General features: G+C 40.5%; 1 protein-coding gene across 1 annotated transcript in view; it reads right to left on the bottom strand.

The window, feature by feature from the left end:
• The window catches only part of ABCG1 (ATP binding cassette subfamily G member 1), a 55,506-nt gene that overhangs the window by 7,513 nt on the left and 27,039 nt on the right, over positions 1 to 20,954 (bottom strand). The window contains exons 3-10 of the mRNA XM_049835213.1: positions 12,010 to 12,127; positions 11,114 to 11,246; positions 9,647 to 9,697; positions 4,587 to 4,732; positions 3,770 to 3,893; positions 2,582 to 2,696; positions 1,739 to 1,887; positions 1,452 to 1,553 (exon numbers count right to left, since the gene is read on the bottom strand). Coding sequence (XP_049691170.1) covers positions 1,452 to 1,553; positions 1,739 to 1,887; positions 2,582 to 2,696; positions 3,770 to 3,893; positions 4,587 to 4,732; positions 9,647 to 9,697; positions 11,114 to 11,246; positions 12,010 to 12,127 — 938 coding nt within the window. The remainder of the gene's footprint in view (positions 1 to 1,451; positions 1,554 to 1,738; positions 1,888 to 2,581; positions 2,697 to 3,769; positions 3,894 to 4,586; positions 4,733 to 9,646; positions 9,698 to 11,113; positions 11,247 to 12,009; positions 12,128 to 20,954) is intronic.

Raw genomic sequence — 20,954 nt, 5'->3', positions numbered from 1 at the left:
GCATGGTTCTGTCATACCTTCCCAACCACAGCAGTGGGGAAAACAGCTGATTGCTTTTACTAAGGCATTCAATATATTGTTTCCCTTTCTGAAAGGGAAGGAATACTGTGGTTATCCGACAGCAGAGGCTTGGACACAATGGTCCAGTAGGTTTCCTGCAGGCCTGTAGTTCTGTGCAGACATGTCTACACTGGAAACAGTAGAGTCCTAAAGAGATATGTGCCTGGGTGCAGGACAAAAGCAGTGTAGCTGCAGCACCTGGAGCTCAGTGAAGCTCAGCTTACCCTGTCACAAGGATAACTTACTCATACTGAACTCCACATGGCTCAACTGCTTTCGGTTTCCAAACTACCTCATCTGAATCCACCATGTGCCCACCAGAATAGATATATTTATTGCCTGGCTCTCCCCTTTCTTAAGGACAGGTATGTCAAATTAAAATATCAATACGTATTAATGTATATATTGTCTTTTCCCCCTGTCATGTAAAGCACTGAAAACCTTCCAACTCGCAGAAAAAGCAGCGGACAAACCCTCAGATTTATCAAATTGCAAATTTGCCACAGAGAAAAGCACTTGGCCAACCAGTACCAATTATACAGAACACAGGTGAGTTCCTTGGACAGGTGTGCATGTAAGGTCTAGTTAAAGAAGCGCATCTCCTTAACTTATGCCTGTTAATGAAAGGACAATCTTATCTAGAGGACATTTCAAAGCATCAATCAGACAACGTAAATAGTCCTATCTCTGAAATTCATGAACAACTCAGCTACTTAGAGATAAGAAAAACTTTCTTGAGCAAAAAACAAAAGCACCATTGTGTTTTGTTAATGCAAACTAGGCACCCAAAACATTTAATGAACATACACGAAAACTGCAGAGTTTGGGATTTTGAAGGAGGTTGTTTATTTTTAAGAAAAAAGGTGAAATATTTTTTTTATTGGGAATGAAGACTTTCATTATGATGCTTACTTCATCTTGGTATTAAATGTATGAAACCAGAAATGTTCCCTTTTCAGAGAAGGAAAATTTTTATTCACCAATTTTCTGTTTCAAAAATAAAGACCTTAAGTATTAACCTTACATCACACTGAAATTATTATCTCTGCCACCCTGAATTTTCTGGAAAAACTAATTTTGTGACATACCAGTACCACTTCTCACTCCCTTTTCAGTAGGATAAATACCTGTACAAGGGACCTGGCAGCACAGAAGGGATTTAAGCTTTAGGTTTTTAGGCCAGAGGCTTCTGAGTTCCTCCAAAGAAAACTGTTCTTCACAGTGAAGATGGTACAGTTAATAGCAAGACTGAAAGATCAGTCTCTTTCCTTTGAAATTCTGTGATGATCTTCATGCATGGGAAGCACAGGACCTTTAAGGCATATTACACTACCTCACAACCAGCTGAATAGACCTTTTGGCTACAAAAGTTATTATAAAGGCAGTCTTACCGAATCCCTCATGATGGTGAGAAAAGTTCTTTTAAAGAGGATACAGAATTGGGTTAGGCAGCTGGCAGAGAAGCTGTGGCAGCCTTCTGTGGAGGAGGAATCCTGCAGAAACACATAAAAAATAAACTTCTTTCTTTGCAGTATCTTGCTTAGTTTTCATTCACAAAACCCCACTCTCATCAGCTGAATGTGCCCAGAAACCTCCTCCATTGGCTGAGGATTTAAATTCCCCCCACCCCCCCCCTCCAGTCTCAAGCCATGCCCATTAGTTGTGATATACAAAATACCTCTTCAGAAGGCCGGTGCCAGAGGAAGGGATTCAACTCATTCTCACCACCAACATCCCTCTTGTAGTCTGTGTCACATATCCTCTCCCGTACCGCCCTTACTAGCCGGCTGTTTTGGTCTCCGTATTCACCAGATGCTACTTCCATAACTACAAAAACAAGAAGGTAAGTTACTGGTTTACACTACTGACTAGTTACAAGCCTTATTATTAGATCCCTTTGGTTCTGTAGCATTGACAGAAACAGGAGTTTTGTCTAGAACAGGCTCTAAAATGCCAAATGCAAATTCGTATGTATACACACTTAATTTAAATGTATTTTTCTATAAATCTTCAGAGATTTCTCTTCATCCTGGAAGTTAAATGAACCATTTTAGAGGAACGGCAGTGAATATGGAATAGTCTTGGTAGTAAAAAATCGCAAAAGTCTATTTTTGTGGTCCTTACTGCTTCTTTGGAATTCAGAAAAGACAATGAAAAAACCCTCAATGCTATTAGCTGTACAATACCACAGTGGTATTGTTCAAGACACAAAACCAGAATACCGGAGCCACTTTGAAAAGCCACTAAGATTAATTACTATGAAACACTAAAGAATATATTTTATCTTTCATTTCCTGGACCTGAACTTCCACCAGAGAGAAATATTCACTAGATTTTACCACTAGATGGCATTCAAATTACTTAGAAAAAATCCTGAATACTTTTGAGTTTTGGTACATGCATGTACACGCGCACATACGTACATATGCACAGAAGTATAAAACACGCCATGGTCCCCATTACCCTGAAGGTCCTAATCAAATGAAAAATAAATTAAATAAACTATTCAAATTGTCCTTACCAAAATCCGCTGGATTGTGGTAGGTTGGGCAATTCAAACCCAGATCTCTCAAGTAAGGGACTAGGTTTAATACCTTCCCACGGTAAATGCATTGTCCTTGACTTAAAACATAAAGCTGGAAAACAAGGCAAAGAGAAGAAAAAGGAAAAATGTGAAATATTATCAAAATATTTGAACCTGCTATCTGTATAACAGCAATCCATGAACCTAATGACCTCTTCTTGTTCTCGTGGGACGAACACCTTGGGAAGATTTGTGACCTCTTGGAACTACCTTTGCATGGAATTACAACTAATGGAAAATGAAATGCTTAAGGTTTGAATTCTGCAAACATTCCCTCCAGGACTTAAAGCACATTAACACAGAAACAGACTAATTCCAGCCTTAGACACATGCTGAAAATAGGCAAGAAAGTATAGAGCCGAGCCATCTAATTTCCACACATTATGGATATTTTGGGCTGGGAGACGAGGCTGGTGAATGCAGGAATGGAAGGAGAGGTGGAACAGCACAGCAATGGGAAACAGCTTGATTATTCTTACCTTTAGCTACACTATTGACTTTAAACAAACCTCCTTGCTAGACCAGCAACCTGCAAAAGCTTGTTCACCTATGGTGCAGTAGGTTTTCTCTTAGCTCTCACAGGTCTAATTTAAATCTCCTAACAAGACTGAAGTTAATTTAAATCTAACCTAAACAGGCATGGTCTACATCCTGTTGTTAGGTTGGAGAAAAGGTCTCCAACTGACTTAATTTCAATTATTATTATTTCACATGAATAAACTCTTCTGAATTTACACCTGTGTAGCTAGGATGAGAATGTGTACTGGCAACATTGCCAACATTGGCACTAAAGCTCTCTTGCTCTTAAATTACTCTAATTTACTTTACTGACAGCCCTGTTCCCAGGAGCAGTGGTGAGTAAAGACATGAAAATCACAAGTGTGATAATCATGATTTCACAAACATACCAGCCAGATTCTTTTGAAACATGACTTGTAAATAATGGAAATGGGCAGAGAAGAAAAAAACATAATCAAAAAGTATATTTTACTCTTATTTATTTAATTACTTTATTTGATTTGGAACCATAGACTAGAATTATTCATGTTTTTACCTAAAGAGTGTAGCCCTAAAAGTATAACCCACCTAAACCACACATAAAGAGAAAGCGTTTGAGAATAATACCTGATCAAACAACTCGAACAGTTTAGCACTGGGCTGGTGAATCGTGCAGATGATCGACCTGCCACCCTGGGCTAAAGCCTTCATCAGAGAGACAACCTGAAAACATGATGCACTATCCAAGCCACTGAATAAAAAGAAAGAAGTTTGTTATCCACAGGTCCACATGCACCACTCAAAACTAGCACACATATTGTTACTTTGGTCTCTCACTATTATCCTTTTATAAATTTTCTCTGTAGCAGTTTAATTTTATCATATGCCAACCTTATGCTTGTATTTCTCCATTAGTCTTTTAATTAAGTTGGAAGCATGCCTGAGAATGAAAAAGAGAGTATTCTCAAAGCTGCCTTAAGGGACTTCTACATTTTAGGACTGCAGATTTAAATGCTCCCAACTTTAATGAATAGATACATATTCATAGCTCTCCCAACTTCCTCCTAGTCTGATCACAGAATTTGATTTTAAATATGCTATATTATTAAAAGTCACACTTCAAAATGCTTATATTCAAGCTATCTTTGCTTGAAAACTCCCCCCCTCATGCCACAACCTGAAAATATTTTCCTCTCTCTCTTCCTTCCTGTTTAAGTTTGTGTCTCCCTTAAAAATTATTTATAGTTTCATGGTCCAGCGGTTACAGTAGTGACCCAAGGCAGTAAGTACCCAAATCAAATTACTTCTTGTGGCCTCATTCAGTATTTACAGGCAACACAAAATGAGCCTCTTCCAAGGACTTAGGGGCGAGTAACCTTTCTGCAGCACTGTTCTACCATATAAAGCAATATTTGTCTATCTTTAATTTATGGCCTTGAAGTACCTGGTTGGTTCATCAAAAAACATGACAGGAGGATTGTTCACCAGCTCTAAAGCAATGGCAAGACGCTTTCTCTGGCCTCCAGAAAGACTCCCAGTCCTCGTATTAGCACATGTCAGCAAACCGAGGGCTGTCAGTATTTCCTTTACCTAGAGGAAACAAAGCAATGCATCATTTAAATTTGTTAGCACAAAATAAAAGCCTCTTTACGGATTTTCACGGAGAATGTAAACTAGCTCATGATTTGTTTCACCATCCATACACTGAAACCTTTTTCCATCTAATGTAGCATTTATTAGATGCAGTGGGGCTTAACAGTCTACCGTTAACTATTTTGATTCAAATTCTACTTGTTTGTCCTGCACGACCTGTCTCAATAAGGAAGCCTTTCCTGTGAAAATGGAGTGGAAATCAGTTCTTCTATAGCACCCCTTGGGTATCGCACTGATATCAAAAGAGCTTTGCAGCATGTTTACACAGTGAAATCAAGAAGCTTTTTTCAACAGAACTTCTAGGCTGTATTTACAAGGGATTGGAAAACTGTATTAACAAAAATTAGTGGTTTCTATAGAGCAATGACCTGCTCTTATCTTGTCTGTACTTGTATTGGGTTTGTGTGGCAAGGTTTTGGTAGCAGGGGGGGCAACAAGGGTGGCTTCTGTGAGAAGCCGCTGGAAGCTTCCCCTGTGTTCAACAGAGCCAATGCCAGCCGGCTCCAAGACGGACCCGCTGTTGGCCAAGGCTGAGCCCATCAGTGATAGTGGTAGCGCCTCTGGGATAACAGATTTAAGGAAAAAAATAAGTTGCTGGGACAGACAGAAATGGCAGTCAGAGAGAGGAGTGAGAACATGTAAGAGGAACAGCCCTGCAGACCCCCAGGTCAGTGAAGAAGGAGGGGAGGAGATGCTCCAGGCGCTGGAGCAGAGATTCCCCTGCAGCCCCTGGGGAAGACCATGGTGAGGCAGGCTGTCCCCCTGCAGCCCAGGGAGGTCCACGGGGGAGCAGATCTCCACCTGCAGCCCATGGAGGGCCCCATGCCAGAGCAGATGGATGCCTCAAGGAGGCTGTGACCCTGTGGGAAGCCCGTGCTGGAGCAGGCTCCTGGCAGGACCTGTGGAGAGAGGAGCCCATGCTGGAGCAGGTTTTCTGGCAGGACTTGTGACCCCGTAGGGGACCCACAGTGGAGCAGTCTGTGCCTGAAGGACTGCAGCCCATGGAAGGGACCCACGCTGGAGCAGTTTGTGAAGAACTGCAGCCCGTGGGAAGGACCCACATTGGAGAAGTTCATGGAGGACTGTCTCCCATGGGACAGACCCCACACTGGAGCAGGGGAAGAGTGTGATGAGTCCTGCCCTTGAGGAGGATGAAGTGGCAGAAAATAACGTGTGATGAACTGACCATAACCCCCACTCCCCATCCCCCTGTGGCACTGGGGGGGTAGGTGGAGAATCCAGGAGTGAAGTTGTGCCCAGGAAGAAGGGAGGAGTGGAGGGAAGGTGTTCTGAGATTTGGTTTTATTTCTCATTACCCTACTCTGGTTGATTGGTAATAAATTGAGCTAATTTTCCCCAAGCTGAGTCTTGCCAGTGACGGTAATTGGTGAGTGATCTCTCCTGTCCTTATCTCGACCCACGAGCCCTTTGTTGTATTTTCTCTCTCCTGATCAGCTGAGGCAGGGGGAGTGATAAGAACAGCTTTGGTGGGCACCTGGCATACAGCCAGGGTCAACCTGACACAGTTCTTCACAGTCTAGTCTTTAAAGTGCAGCCATTGATTTTAAGTGTTTTCATTCTCCTCAGAGCCAATTCATTTGTCACACATACTCTCAGATGCTTGGGATTTCCTCAAGGCACAGCCTCAGGAAGGGCACAGCTTGTCCAGGGTCTTTGGAGCAAAAGGAGAACAATGCCAGCAGCTATGAATCAGTGATGGTAGATCTGGCCTGGCAGCCCTATATGAGGAAAATAGCTCTTTGGCATCAGTAAAAACATGGACATAAAAATGAATGAATCCAAGCTACATTGCTCATGCAATTAAAAACTCTACCTCCTAAAAGGTAGAAAGAAAGCCCAGACATTTAATACTTCACTGAAGTATAGGAAAAAGAGCCTGTCATTTTTTTTAAGTAATAGTTGCTTGGATGGAGGGAGTTTTCCAGAAAGGGTGGCTAACATGGTAAAAATTGGTTAGACCAACCAGGGCCTGACCTTTCACTTGTCCTGACTTTAATTTCCTGGAGCTACCTCTCTCAGTGAGAGGGGGTGAAAAAAGAACAAAACCCATTAACCTTCGTTCTCAGAGAGAAGAGCCCAACGCCCTTCCCTTTATCTCTAGGAAGGATGTTACAGGACGTAGGCAGCACAAGCTAGGTCAGCTAGAAACATAAACTACGATTCGCTGGAGGATTTTTCACTTGTCTCTGGTTTAAACAAGCATCTGTAATCTTGCTAACGCAACTGCATAAATTCATAAAATTTATCTATGATAAAAAATTTACCTTACAATTTACAACAATAAAATGATCTAGTCCAGCACAGGCCAGTAACACTAAGCCAAAAATGATGTGTTGAATAAATGCATACAGCACAGGTTTTTCCTCGAAGAGCTGTTTGTAATTACAGTGACAGTGTGAAACAGTGAATTAACTTGCCTGGCCTAACTTACTAAAGTGTAAATGAATTAAGAGTTTCAAAGTACAAATAAAATTAACAGCTGTTTCTAAGCAAATGTATTTTCCAGTAAAAAAATTTGTGTTTGGCTTATTAAAAAAAAAAGGATTTGAGAGAATCAAAGCAATCTTAAGCTACCAAACCTATGTTGATTCTTGTAGTTTCCCTCTCTGGAGTTCTTTATGATTTTCAAGTTTTCTCTGAGATTGAAGAAATGCCAAATGGTCTAATTTGGAGATAAATACAGACAAAAGACAGCCACAAAAATGGCTGCTATACCTTTGAAGTTGCCATAGTTTTCACACTTCAGGCAAAGGGTATACTTTTCACCAGGTGGGTCAGAAGCAGTTTCACCTTCTCCTTTATAAACCTCTGCTTAAGAATCACATGCTGGCTACTGTCAGAGGCGCCTTTTATTGGAGTAAGAGACTTCTCTGAAATGATTAAGTCCAACAAGTCAAGTTCAGGCCTCCATCAGATAAAAAAAAGAATTAAACTGGCATCTGGGGAAGAGCAGAAAGCCTCTCGTGTTACTGAGACAGCAGGCCACAACTTTCTCATGTCCATGTTCCACTCCCACTCCTGTGTCCCCTCATCTCCTCCTTCCTCCTGCACAACTTGGTTTCAGCTGAGTCCACCAGCTGAGGTGGCTTCTTCCAGCCACCTGCAAGACTTCCTAATTTGCTTACAGAGGGTCTCATCAGTGCATGGTTTTGGGACCACAAAATGCACCAAAATGAAAACCTCAACTTTCTTTCTATTTATGAAAAAAAAAACCCACTGAAAAATCATGGAACGCCCAAAACTTGAATTTTACAGGAGTAAGTATAGCAAAAATATTGGGAGCTTCCTATACCAATAGTAACTACCTTTTCATTCGTGGGGCAACTGAGTTGCTAAGCCACTAGAAGACTTGTCCAGAGTAACATACATATCCCTAACAAAGGCAGAAGGAGCAGCCAGCTTTCTTGGAAGGTAAATCTTCATGTTAGTCATGGGGCCATGTTATCACATTAGCACTCAGCATAACCCCCACATAAGAGAGGCTTCCTCCTCGAGGAGGCAGTGTATGAGAGATCATACTGTCTCCTTGTTGGTGTGGTCTTATGCTGGATTGAAACAGAGCTTGAGGCCAGCCAAAACGCCTCCAAACACTTTTCTGAGCTACCGTTTCACTTTTCACAACTGTCTCAACAACCTGAACCATCTCTGCTTTCACCAGTGCCATGATTTTTTGTTTATGTTTAGCTCCAGACATTATGCTCCCTAGGCATATATGGTTTTGAAACATGCTGTGCAGCACCGAACTGTTCCTCTCCTACACTTCGGCATGCTCTGGTAACTCTAGCCAAGTACAGACACCTGAACTCTGAGTGTCCTTAGGAACACACAGGCCCAGACATTTTAAGTGCAGAATAAACGTGTAGAAAGGGCACATTTCCAGCCCTTTAAAGTATAAGTGAGGTAACCAAATTCAGTTGAGAAAGCTGCCTCATGCACAAGCTAACGTGTCAGAAGCCATTTTGTCTGGTCACACACCTCCAAGGTATTTTCTTTAGAAGGACAGCCCTGTGTCAGAACAAGTGACAGGGACGAATCGTGGCAATCAGATGGGTGAGAGAGAGGAGCACACTTCCTAGTGCAGGTCCAGCTGGGTTATAGGTCTCCATGGGCAAAACACACCAGGACTTCTCTCCCGCTCAGAAAAGTCACATCAGCCGCAGGCAGAAGCAGAACAATGCAGCAAATGTGCAAGAGTAAATTGTGCAACTCACTCCCAGTGTTTTAGAAAAGATACATGCATGTTTTAGCCTGGTTTCCTACTTGTCCAAACCTCGGTCACCCAACACAGCTTCAAAATACATTAGTCTGTATCTTAACTACAACTGCATTAACTTGTCCAGTGCAACGATATGCCCACCAGCATAACCATAAAGATCAACCCTTTCAAACACGAGCACAGAAATTTCTGCAGCAGTTACAAGAACTGCTGAGTTTTTCATTAGTCCTTAGAAAAATTAAGCCCTACACTCACCATTGCCAGACATGACTGATTAATCTTGCCACACACAAGATGCCTGAGCCCTCAGACATGCCTGTAAGAGAATCTAAGGTGTTAAGGTACATTAAAAGGAATCCTACAAAACCTGTGAACTTATTTCAGTAGGTCTTTTACAATTATCTACTCAGTCTCATACTGAAAGCATCTTCCACAGAGACTGTAGTAAACATTGCCTCATAATGATACCTGTCAACTTTGAGGTTATGATTTATTCTATCATTACAAGTCCAACGCAATTCAGTGTTAGATAAAAATGTCTGTTTTACAGAGCTCACTTCATGGACCTCTTTGGCATCTCCCAAAAATCTCAGTTTGATGGACAGTATACATACCATTTCTCTCCTGCCTTCATCTTTCTCTTGAAGTTTCAGATGAGCAGATACCTGGAATGCAATACAATGGAAATTGATTTTGAACTGGTCTGAAGCACAACCAGTTACAGTGGATGTCTCAGACACAACATCCCAACATACCATTTAAACAACTTCTTCCAACCCAGTCAGGAAAGTTTAAGTTGAACTATAATGTTCAAATCACAAGCATCACATATGCATGTTCAGTAGGTAACTGAGTATAATCTGACTTAAGCAATCACTGAAGTATCTGACAAAAAGCATAGTAGGAAGGCCACTCTACAAGTCAAAGCGCTTGAGAGGAAGATGGGAGAGTCATGTTTTTTGCATAGCCACTAACCTCCCAGGCAATGCTAGAATCACAGTTTATTTGTGCTTCATCTGTATCATAAGGATAACCAAACTCTGCCATTCTCCAGGATGTGAACAAATGAGTACAGAAATAAATAATCTTGTGAAAGCTGTCATTTGCTGTCTTAAGAGGCAGCTCCACAAAACATTATGATTAACCCTTATTAGAAGCAATTAAACCGTTAAGTAATTATTTTTGTCAGAGCCTTGATTGATTAATTTACACAGCAAGTATCATCTGGGCCCAATTCTACAAAAGTGGTCCTATGGGATTCTGACTGCAATGCTCAAGTAAACAAAAGAGAAGAAAAACTTCCTCACAGAGAAGAACCTTTGCAGAAAACTAGCCATATAAAAACTACAGTGATTTCTTCTGGCCTTAAAATGTGTGAACTGATGCTGGCATATAGTATGAGCAACCTTAGCCTGATTTTGGTAACACCCTCTGAGAAAAACTGGTTTGTTTCTCAAACTGAGTAAGAGGCTCTTCTAGACTGATTGGTCAGGCTGGAAATTAGTAAACTTCTTGATGCTATGAAAAACGGTAAGAAGAATTTACGTTGCCTGAAAGCCTTGGGATTATTCTGTTCCTGTTTTTCTCCTGTGAAGAATGGGAAGAGATTTTATACAATGCCTTTATTAAAGAAAAGGCACAGAAGAGTAGGAGTAGCAGAGAGACCATGCTCAAGTCAAAATAGCACTTTGCAGTCAGAAACATGGAAGATGGGGAGAAAGAGAGAGACAAGGTTACTCATCCACTACCCAAGAAAAAAGATGGTTCCTACAAAGGCTCATTCTGTGCAGAATTTCAGGTTCCATTCTCTAGGATGTCTAGGGAGTAGAGCCTTAGATCTTCTTCCAAATCATAATGTTCATTACAAATTGAAAATGATAAAACTAAAGAAGCTCAGATAACCCGTAGAAGGATAAGCCTGAAATGGAATTCAAGGCACCATCGAAGTCCAAGCACTTCCACTAAGTGGAATCAAATAGAGATAACGGCTTGTGACATTACCAGGAGTAAGAACATGTGCACAATACACAGAGATTTTTTATGTTTTCTCCCGACCAATTAGAGCAAGAAACAAAGCTCACCATCATAGCTTCTTGGACAGTCAGATGAGGAAGGAGCATGTCATCTTGCATGATGTAGCAGGAGACTTTGCGAAAAGAGCGCAGGTCACGAGGCTGTCCATTGATGAGAATTTCTCCTTTCATTCCTGTCTCTCTGAAACGAACCAACAAAATAACCAGGGGTGAATCTTGCCTTCAGTTGTGCTGCCAAAGGCCTCAGTATGTGGAATTCTTAGGTAATTACCATCCACTATGGAATAAAACTGATACAGTGGATAAAAATTAATTTATTTCATGATTATGTTCTCTTTCATAAAAGGCTTCATGGAATGTTGCTGAAAATTTCACTCAAAGTTAGTACGAAACGTGTGCTGTCTTATATGAATGTCTGAAAAAACATCAAGCCATTCAAGTGATTTTTTTTAGGTTTCTCTATCCTGTTCCTTGTGCCCTAAAGACAGCAACACACAGACTCTTTGTATTTGGCCATACAACAGGGGACTGGGGAAGATGAACTACAGTCACTTCATACACTGCAGTTTGGTCAAGACATCAACATTATGAAAGTGGCAACTAAAAATGGTCATTTTTTTCAAGTGGTTATAAAATGTGATTTAAAAAATATCACAAACATAAGACACTGAGTCAGATTAGTTACACAGCTAGAAGGGAGACTTTTTTTGTGTGCTTTCAACTTCAAATTGCTTCCTATTTTTGGATCAGACTTGTTAACAGATAAATCCTAAGTGACCTGAGCAGGACAAACAGAAAAAAATATAGGCAATAAGAATCTAATTCAAAATCTGTGAAATACCTGTTTTCTACAAACACTGGGCTAAGATTTCTTCTGCTGTTGTCTCCAAGGAGCCATCAGGCTAGGTGATCTTATCTTACCTGGTATTTTCATTGTTACTGACCTGTATCCTGCCAGAATGTTCATGAGGGTTGACTTGCCAGCTCCTGAAGGACCCATAATTGCAACAAGTTCTCCACTGCTGAACTTCCCTGAAATTCCTTTCAAAAGGGTCTTATAACCTGAAAGAAGAAAGAAAAGTTCACTGAATCCTTCACAATCATGTCTGGGGGCAATGAAAGTTCATTTCCACTAAACAATGATGACAAATAGGCATTAGTGGGTACCTACTGAGAGGTTGATGCTAAGATCAGCACATTGCAATAACTATCAAAAGCCAATTTCTGAGTGGAAGCAGCAGCCTCCTCCTGCTACACAAGTAGTATGGTGGGATTACAGAATCACACACTCTTGATTCACTCTAGGAAAATTTTCAAACAGGGCTAAGAAGCCTTGCTGCCATTTTCTAAGTGTCTTCTCGAGCATTTTACTAGGATGCTGATGCCTCCATTAAAATATCTACTACTCCACATCTAATGTAACTCCACAGCCTTCCAATTGCAGCTTCAATGCTAAATTGTGCCCTCACCGAAACAACTTATTGGAGAGTCATAGCCATGATCTCAAAGGCAAAGCCCTATGCTTTTGTTCATTCCCTGTTAAAAAAGGTATGACAAGAAACACAGCACAAGGAGACATACAGGAAGACAAACCTGCTTAGTTCTCTTAGCATAAGGACTCTCTTATTGTAAGAACTCTAAAGGCTTGTTTAAAAAGGGAGACTGATCACAATAACTCTGTAAAAATAATTCCATGGGAAATATTTATTCCAGATTAAGAACATGCAGGTTTTTTTCTCATTTAGATTAATCCACCTCAAAAGACCATGCCACAATAATAATGTCCTCAGGCAAAACTGTTCTAGAATAACCACAATACCAACTTCAAATATCTCACCTTGTTCCTGAGTAAATTACCTTTGTCAAGAAATGTTAATTTAAACCCCAAACTCCATGTTACTCTGGGTGTAGGAAAACTGGACTCCAATGAGAATTCCAGATTCAGACTTAGTTGCATCCATCTTGTCTTGCATGATTCCCATTTTAAGGCATAAGGACTGGGTGGGGAGGGTGGAGAGAGCCCTGAGCAGCTTTTAAACTTTTCAGGATCTCTTTCCCTTTTATTTTTTGCTTGCTTACTTCATTTTAATTACCAGTGCTTTTAGTTAAAAATCATTATAATAAAAAAAATGTTAAGTAAGGTGTCAAAAAAAAAATCCTCATATGTTGAAAATGTTACTGTCATTAAATTAAAATCAAAACAGAAGAGTGGAAGATCCATTTACATGCAGTGTTGGGATTTGACAATCTATTTTGCCATACTGGTGCATATGCAGGCAGCATTTATATTCCACATGTAAACTATTCCAGTCCTGTGATTATCATTAGCATAGGTTGTAGCTGGAATGTTGAAATGCTGTAAAAAAATCACGTTGCCTGCAAGCTCCTAGAAAATGAATGGTGGATTACCTTCTTCTGATTTCTCTTTATTTCTAACTCCACAATTTCTTGTTTTCCTTTCATCCTCCCTTAGCATTCTCTTCAAATTTTCTTCTTTTCTCTAGTCCCAGTTCACACTCTTTCAATGCCACAGAGAGCAAACTTTGCACCAAAACCATTAATGTCATGCTGCCATGGGGTCTCCCAAATACTCAGCAAATACTCTTTTCTGAGCATTCCCCAGCCCAAGAGGTAAGCAGTAGCCACAAAAACTCTCTCTAGAAGTATCTGATCCTGCCATTTTCATGGCAAATGTCCTAGAGAATGTAATTGACCAAGTGAATCAAAACATAGTTTTCTCGAGTGTTTTTTTTTTTTAAACAGGCCAGTAATTTTTCACTCTAAAATCTTGTCCTGGACCTGAAAGAAACAACTTGTTTGGAAGCTACGAGATATAATAGTATGAAAACAGCAGTGTATTCACACTGACTGTTTATGGCACAAGACCTAAAAACAAAAGCAAAGACAATCATCTATCAAAAGGAACAGCTATTTCAAAGAGAGAAATCCTTGGCACTCCAACAAGGTCAACAAGTTTGTCCCTCATGCCAATGTCAGCATCCAAATCACCATTTGAAGGAAAAGTACAAGGAAGAGAGCAGACCTTTGAAACATGACAATATTTACTAAATGGAATCTATAGAGACAAAGTCCTTCACACTATCCCTTAAGTGTAATGAGAACCAGCTACCTCCCAAGCCTATTAAATTTGTAAGGGATTCCGACGTTACTTTACCACTGATAATTTGCATTACGCACACCCCCAGCACACACACAAGCTATATGAAGCTCAGAACTCTTTCTCACACTGGTCAAATGCTGGCCAAGTTGGCCTGTCATTAACTTCCACTGGGATAGGATTTCTTTCAGTGGGTCCCACACGTAGTGCATGGGGTAAAATACTCATTGGTGTCTGTCTCTATTCCCTGTGTGCCCCACAAGGCAGTTCAACATGACAGAACATCACGCGACAACTCCATTACAACAATTTCCATTGTATGGGCTTGTTCTGACCCAGATTTCCGGGGTAAAGGGTTCTTGTCAGAGTTTTGTAATAGCTCATCATGAGTTTCAAGATCAGGACAGTAAATATTGCACAAACTTATAGGGGAGCATAAAGAATGTGTCCTGCCATGAATACTGAGGGAGGTACAACCTAAAACACATACTCATGGTCTGAAAACATGCATCAACATACATACCGTTACCTAAAACTGAAGGCTTTCCTCTCACTAACGACTGTGAGGTTTAACATTACATCCATTTAAGTCACTTTTCCAAACATAATTTCACTAATTATAATCAGTTTAACTTCAATTGCAGTAACTTCTCCCTCATTACCTGCACTTGTTTCTGCCCCTCTGATGGGAGATTTCCATTTTAAGTATTCTGCACACAATGTTAAATCAGAGCGGGACACATCTCTGCAACTCATTTGCAAAACAGTAAAGGAACATGATTTAAGAAGAAATAGAAAAAACTATGCATTTTAGATCAGGATCCCAATCACTGGCATTTTAGGTTGCTACCAACTCAAAACCATCTCTTCTTTTGACTGGAAGCACATAAGAAGCCTTTCTATTACAAAGGTTAATTTAGCAAACCCACAAAAAGATTTGACACTGTAGCAGTAGCGTGGTGCCCAGTATAATCCTTTACAAGGAATTAAAGTCCCTAAGTAACTACAGTCTTCTCTTTCAGAATATTGAGGCTAATCTTTAACTGAATCAGTTGACCTAAAACTTCTATATGGGCCACATGTCTTTCACAAGAAACAGATTATGCATTTGGAGGGGATTGTATTCTTCTAGTACAGGGACTGCTTCATATCCATCAGCTATATATTAGGAATTTCTGAGCGCCTTCAATCCTGGTTTACCTGGCCCACCTCATTTTCCTTACAGAAGTGGCCCTCTCCCATCCTCCATGCAGCAAGGAGTTTTTGTACCCCAGAGTTCAATGAAAGGCTGAACCTCAAAGCAAACTCACCGCAAGATGGATGCATGTTATGGGCTGTTCAGATCGAGCACCACAGCAGCTGTCTCCTTTTGGACTGGACTTACATCAAGGCCAAGCTTGGCATCATGACCTTCAGTTATTTCTCTTAAAACTGTTTTGATTTCCAATAGAAAATAGCTTGGATCCTTTCAGTTTTCCAATGTCCCCTCCTGGAGTTACTGTGACCTCACCCTTAATATATTTAGGGGTGATGCCCAGGGGAATCCAAATACCAGTTTTCAAGAACTACTTAAAATACAAATTTGTCAACAGGGCATTAATATACCATCACCAACCAGAACAAGCAGTCAGAAACTTTCTCAGTCCAACCCACTAAAAATAGAATACAAAAAGTAAGAAATCAAAATTGGAACATGATTCAAGTCATGCAAAATTTTTTGGTCTTAATTTCACCTCACATTACATTCCAGAGTTCAGCTGCTCCTCCCAAGAAGCAAAATGTGTTTCATTTTCCCGTGTTAGGATTTCCCACAGAAAGCAAACTCCAGGCACTGTGCTACTACACCAGATTCGCAGCCAGAAACACATGACTGGTCTGAACAGACCTCCATTCAAAAGGCTGACTGCCCTCACTGCCCGGCTGCAGCACAAAGCCCACAGCAGCCCCTTGTTTAATGAGCTGATAGAGGGTGACCTTTTGTCTTTGGTGAAGATGCTAGGGGAGCTCTTGTTGCTCAAGGCACCAAAACTTTTGCTAATGGATTCAGCAAGGGAGAAACCTGTTGATGGTTTTATCTGCTTCCTCATGGATTTTACAAGGATTTCTGGGGAGATTTGGTTTTACCATTCTCACAAAAATTATGGCCGATCTGGAAAGAAGCAAGCCACCCCCTCCTCATACTTAGGGTAGGAGCGCATGCTTCAGAATGTGTCTGAATCAGCACAAAAAAACCCATAACCAAAACTCAACCCTATCCTTACAGTGAATTTCCTCAGGTAAATACCGTCTCTAGGTTTTTAACTAAAACACTTCATTCATTTGCATTTCATTGACCGTAATATACTCATTTGTTACTCAGAGAAATGTCACACAGACTCCTAGAAGTTTCTAGGCATTGTAGCCTAATTCTGCATCCATCAATAGGCACCAAGAGCCCATCTCAGGTCCCTGGTGAGCACAGCAGGCCTTCGCTGCTTGCTGCAATTAGAGCAGGATTTGCCCTTCCCAATATATCTGAACTGTTTCTCTTTCATCACAAGCTCTTCTGAAGGTAGGAAATAGCTGTTGGTAACCTGCAAGTACCACCGGCCTGAATTACTCAAAGGTTTTTCAGAAAATTCACTATAGCAAATAGGTAACATAGGAAATTTCAATTCAAAGAGCTCAAGTTTGGCAAAACTATAAATGACTGAAAACCAAGCCACAAAATAAGCAGTGTTCGGCACTTAAACATCAAAACCAAAGACATCATAACCTGCTCTTCCCACACTCTCTACCTGCAGCCAGGCAGAAGTGCACCATTTCTTTAATTAAAAAAATGTATACAATGACTGTATTTCTATGTGGTTTTGGGTGCTTTTTTAGATGGGATGCGATATTTTCCTGCTCAGAAACATCCAGCTGGAAATACAGAAGACATCTCTGAAAGTACTATATTACTAACCCGCCTTACTTTAATACCTTCAATAAGCAACATATGTTTTAAACAGCAATTTAAATTTCAATACACAAATTTGTTCTTTTACAGCACCATCAGTCAAATTGTTTGTTAAATCATGAAGAGAAACCACAGCAATTTCTTGGCACTGTATACTGACCCTGTTCCATTAACAAAACTCCATTGCATTTTCCTATTCTAAAATTTATAGGCTTAACCCTCATCTCATTTCCTCTTGTTTCAGTCAAAAAAACTATGCCAAAGTCCAGGGAATTCTCCACCACAAAACCCAAAAAACAGAAAGTGGAATCAAGATGTCACATCCACACCTTTCCCCTTGAGGCAGGAGTAGGGAGTCCTCCTATACAGAAAAATGCTCCTAGCAAATTCATGACTTTGCTGCTACCCCTGAGATCCACCATACCCACACCTCGATGGCTAAAGACCATTCCCTGGATTACCTGCTGTGCAACAACAGAAATAAGGGAAAAACAGGCTAACCCAGTCACATATCATATTAAAGGGAAAGTTAGTGACTTATGGGTGAGAGAAAGAGCTTACAGAAATCCATCCAGACATGGAAAACACCCTCATGATATCTGGCAGACATTTCATTTGTAGACTCTTTAGATTTATATCAGAAAACTTAACAGCTGGGAAATGCTGGCAGAAACTCTACAGAGAGGCACAAGATGAGAAACACACACAGAGAGATAACAGCCCAAGGCTAGATTTACACTAGAAACATTTGTAGATGTAATAAAACATTAGCAAGAAAACATATTTATCATTTTTACATCAGCAAAAAGTCTTTTCCATACACCTAGATGTAAATATGCCAACAAAAAATCCTCCTGTCTGATCCTTCTCAGTCTATTATTCACTTTCTGCAACTCAGCCCTTGTTCTCACTCCAGAGAAGAAGCCACTGTCATAACAAAACATCTACATGTTTACTGGTAGAGACTAGCCAATCTGCTTCACCTAACAGATTTTTAACGCTGTAGGCCAGGAATAAGCAAGGAGTGGCAGCACAGATATGTGAAGTTCCTGGAGAAAGCTACCCCATACTGGCATCCCATGGAGTCTCTCTCGGTCTCCTCGTGCTTTACTTCCTCTGCCCCCGCCCTGCACTGAGTGAGCACCTTCCTCAACCCCAGAAGCAAGCATGCACTTACAGAAGACCAGCAGGTTGGCGCTGCAGAGCATTGAAGGGGTAGTGACAGTAAATATCCTGAATTTATTATGCTACTTTTGGAGCATGCAGTCATGACCACATAGTCATGCACGTGAAAAGAGGTGCAGGTTCCTCTTCTTTGCCCATAAATAACATAATTGTGCATGTAAATTGGTTTCTGATGAATTACAGTTCCATTTTACAACTCAGCAGTCACACAGCCATCCAGTTTGTGCATGTAAACATGATAGCTGTACATATGTCAGGAGATGTGTGGAGTGACTAGCAGCCATTGCAAGGTCGTGGCACAGTTTGTGGGTCTGTGCTAGTCGGAGCATACAGTTTCAGAAGCACCTTACAGCAAGAGAAGATGACATTGTTACTGAAGTGGGCAGTGTCCTCCTGCCCTCTCTTCCCAGGACACCTTCCCATCACTTTCCCCTAGCTGGCTTTCAAATGCACCTACACATCCAGTGAGGACAGCAAGCCCATCCACCTGGAAACCGTTCCTGGAAAATTAGGAACACAGAGGGTTTGTTTCCAGCTGCGTGGGCTGCAGGACTGTCACTGCCAGGACAAGACAGCACAGTTCACTAGCAGGGTGGGGAGGTGGGAGAGCCCCTTCAGCAGCTGGGGACCTTCTAGCAGTTTGTGCCACCCAGGAATCCATCTCTTGAGACACCTTTTCTCTTCCATTCTGAAACACAAATAGGACTTACAGTTAAATGAAATTACTCCTTTTTGCAATTCATGCTGCAGCATTCAAACCATTTCATTCCAAACTGGATTGCTTGTTTGCTTTATTTTAGTATAAAACAAAAATTAAATCACCTCCCAATGATAAGATGAAGGTATTTGGGGCTTTTCACAAAAATCAAAGTTAGTTCAAAGCCAGGGTGTTTTAATAAATTGGGATATCATCAGGGAGATGTTTTTCATATATTTCTAATCCTGCTATTAACCAGCCAGGGCACCATGTTCCCCACTCACTACATGAGTACAGAATGCTTTCCTCTCAGTGGTATGGAGAGGGTTTGTTAATGTTCCAAGTAAGAGTTTGTAAATTCTCAGCTGAGAGGGATTATCTGTATCTGTTGATAATTATTTAAATAATTTGAATTTAAAAAACCTCTTGATAGGGATTATTTAAATAGACATTTCTTTCCCAAGCTCCCCACTGTGTTCAAACAGACTTATAGTGAATTCTAGGTACTGATACTTGGGAAGAAAAAGAAGCATCTTTTAAATTCCAGAAAATGGGTGGGACAGAAACAGCTTTCCTGAAAAACAGAGTGAAAAACTATACTGCTTTAATAATAGGAACTTTCCTGATTGTATATTGGCCTGAACTGTACGTCTATAAAGCCTGGGGGGCAAAGTTACGCTAGAAGTAATAAACATGTTTAAGGTAACTGCCTACCAAATAAAACCTGTATGTAAACTCACAGGTCATCAGTTCATGGCTTCCACCATCATTTGTGTATCACAAATTAATAAACCTTTTTATGAATCATTTTTCCACTTTAGCTTTAGAATCCACAAATCCATATACTTCGATTCTATTCACACATCTCTCAGGGACATAGAACAATAGGATTTTCCATTGTCTAAGCTCTGAGCCCTGCTTCAGGACAATTAAGGGAATTTACAATTGTAATGTAGTCTTGTACCTTGCCTCAGAGAAACGACCTTCGTTATGTAAATGTCTATAAAACAGCATGCCAGGCACCAAAACATCAGGACAGAGAGGGCAGAAAAGCTAAGTGAGTGCTTGAAGTAACCAAATCAAATTCCTTTGCCTCAAAGTCCTTTTCAACTCAGATATGAGAAATCCATTCCTCTCAACCTAAAAATATAATGTCTTTCATGCTTTAAAAAAACCCCACAACCAACCCAAAAAACCGTGCAATCCCCCTGGACAGCAAAGCTCTTTCTTTGCAGTGGACTAAACTGCATTTCTTAATATAGCCCACAACCAGGCCTTCTTAAACATACTGTTCTTGATCCATGGCCAATTTCCAACCTAGTGATCATGGGACGGATTATTCATATCTCAGATGTAAAACTTAGCCCATGCTCACAGTAAGCTTTGTACTGTTCAATCTACCTAATTTTATACATCTACAAGTTTGACTCTTAACCTAAATTCATTGTTTAGGACCCATAAATTACCAATAGTGAGAAACAGGCACACCTAACAGGTAATTAATTCTACCTATTTTGCATTCCTATTCTGGGAAGGGATAAATAACCTTCTGGAAGTGCATCTTTCTCTTAACTATAGTGGGAGTTCAGAACAATTAGGTTAGACTAGGCACTAGATGCTGCGACAAATCTCATCCTTTGCCAACAAAATCATGGCTGATTTCAGCATCAGTCAAAAATAAAATGGGTATCAAAGCACTTCCTGTGTTTTTTAAATGTCAGTTTGATCGTGGTCCCTCATTTGCTTGCACAATTGCAGTAATTAAGCACATGAATTAAGTACACTCAAAATCTTCAAGTTGGATTGGTACTGCACATGTTCAGATGTTTCCTATGAACATATTGAGAAGAGCATCCTGCCCATGTTCAGGATATACAAATGTACCAGATGTTGTGTTTTTACTTTATCATTAGTATTTAGCACTTACTTCACACTCTGATAACTGGGGACA

Source organism: Accipiter gentilis, chromosome 32, assembly GCF_929443795.1.
Source record: "Accipiter gentilis chromosome 32, bAccGen1.1, whole genome shotgun sequence".
NCBI classification, from domain to species: domain Eukaryota; kingdom Metazoa; phylum Chordata; class Aves; order Accipitriformes; family Accipitridae; genus Astur; species Astur gentilis.
Note: the sequence above shows the minus strand (reverse complement) of the source record. Positions and strands in the feature narration are given on the sequence as shown.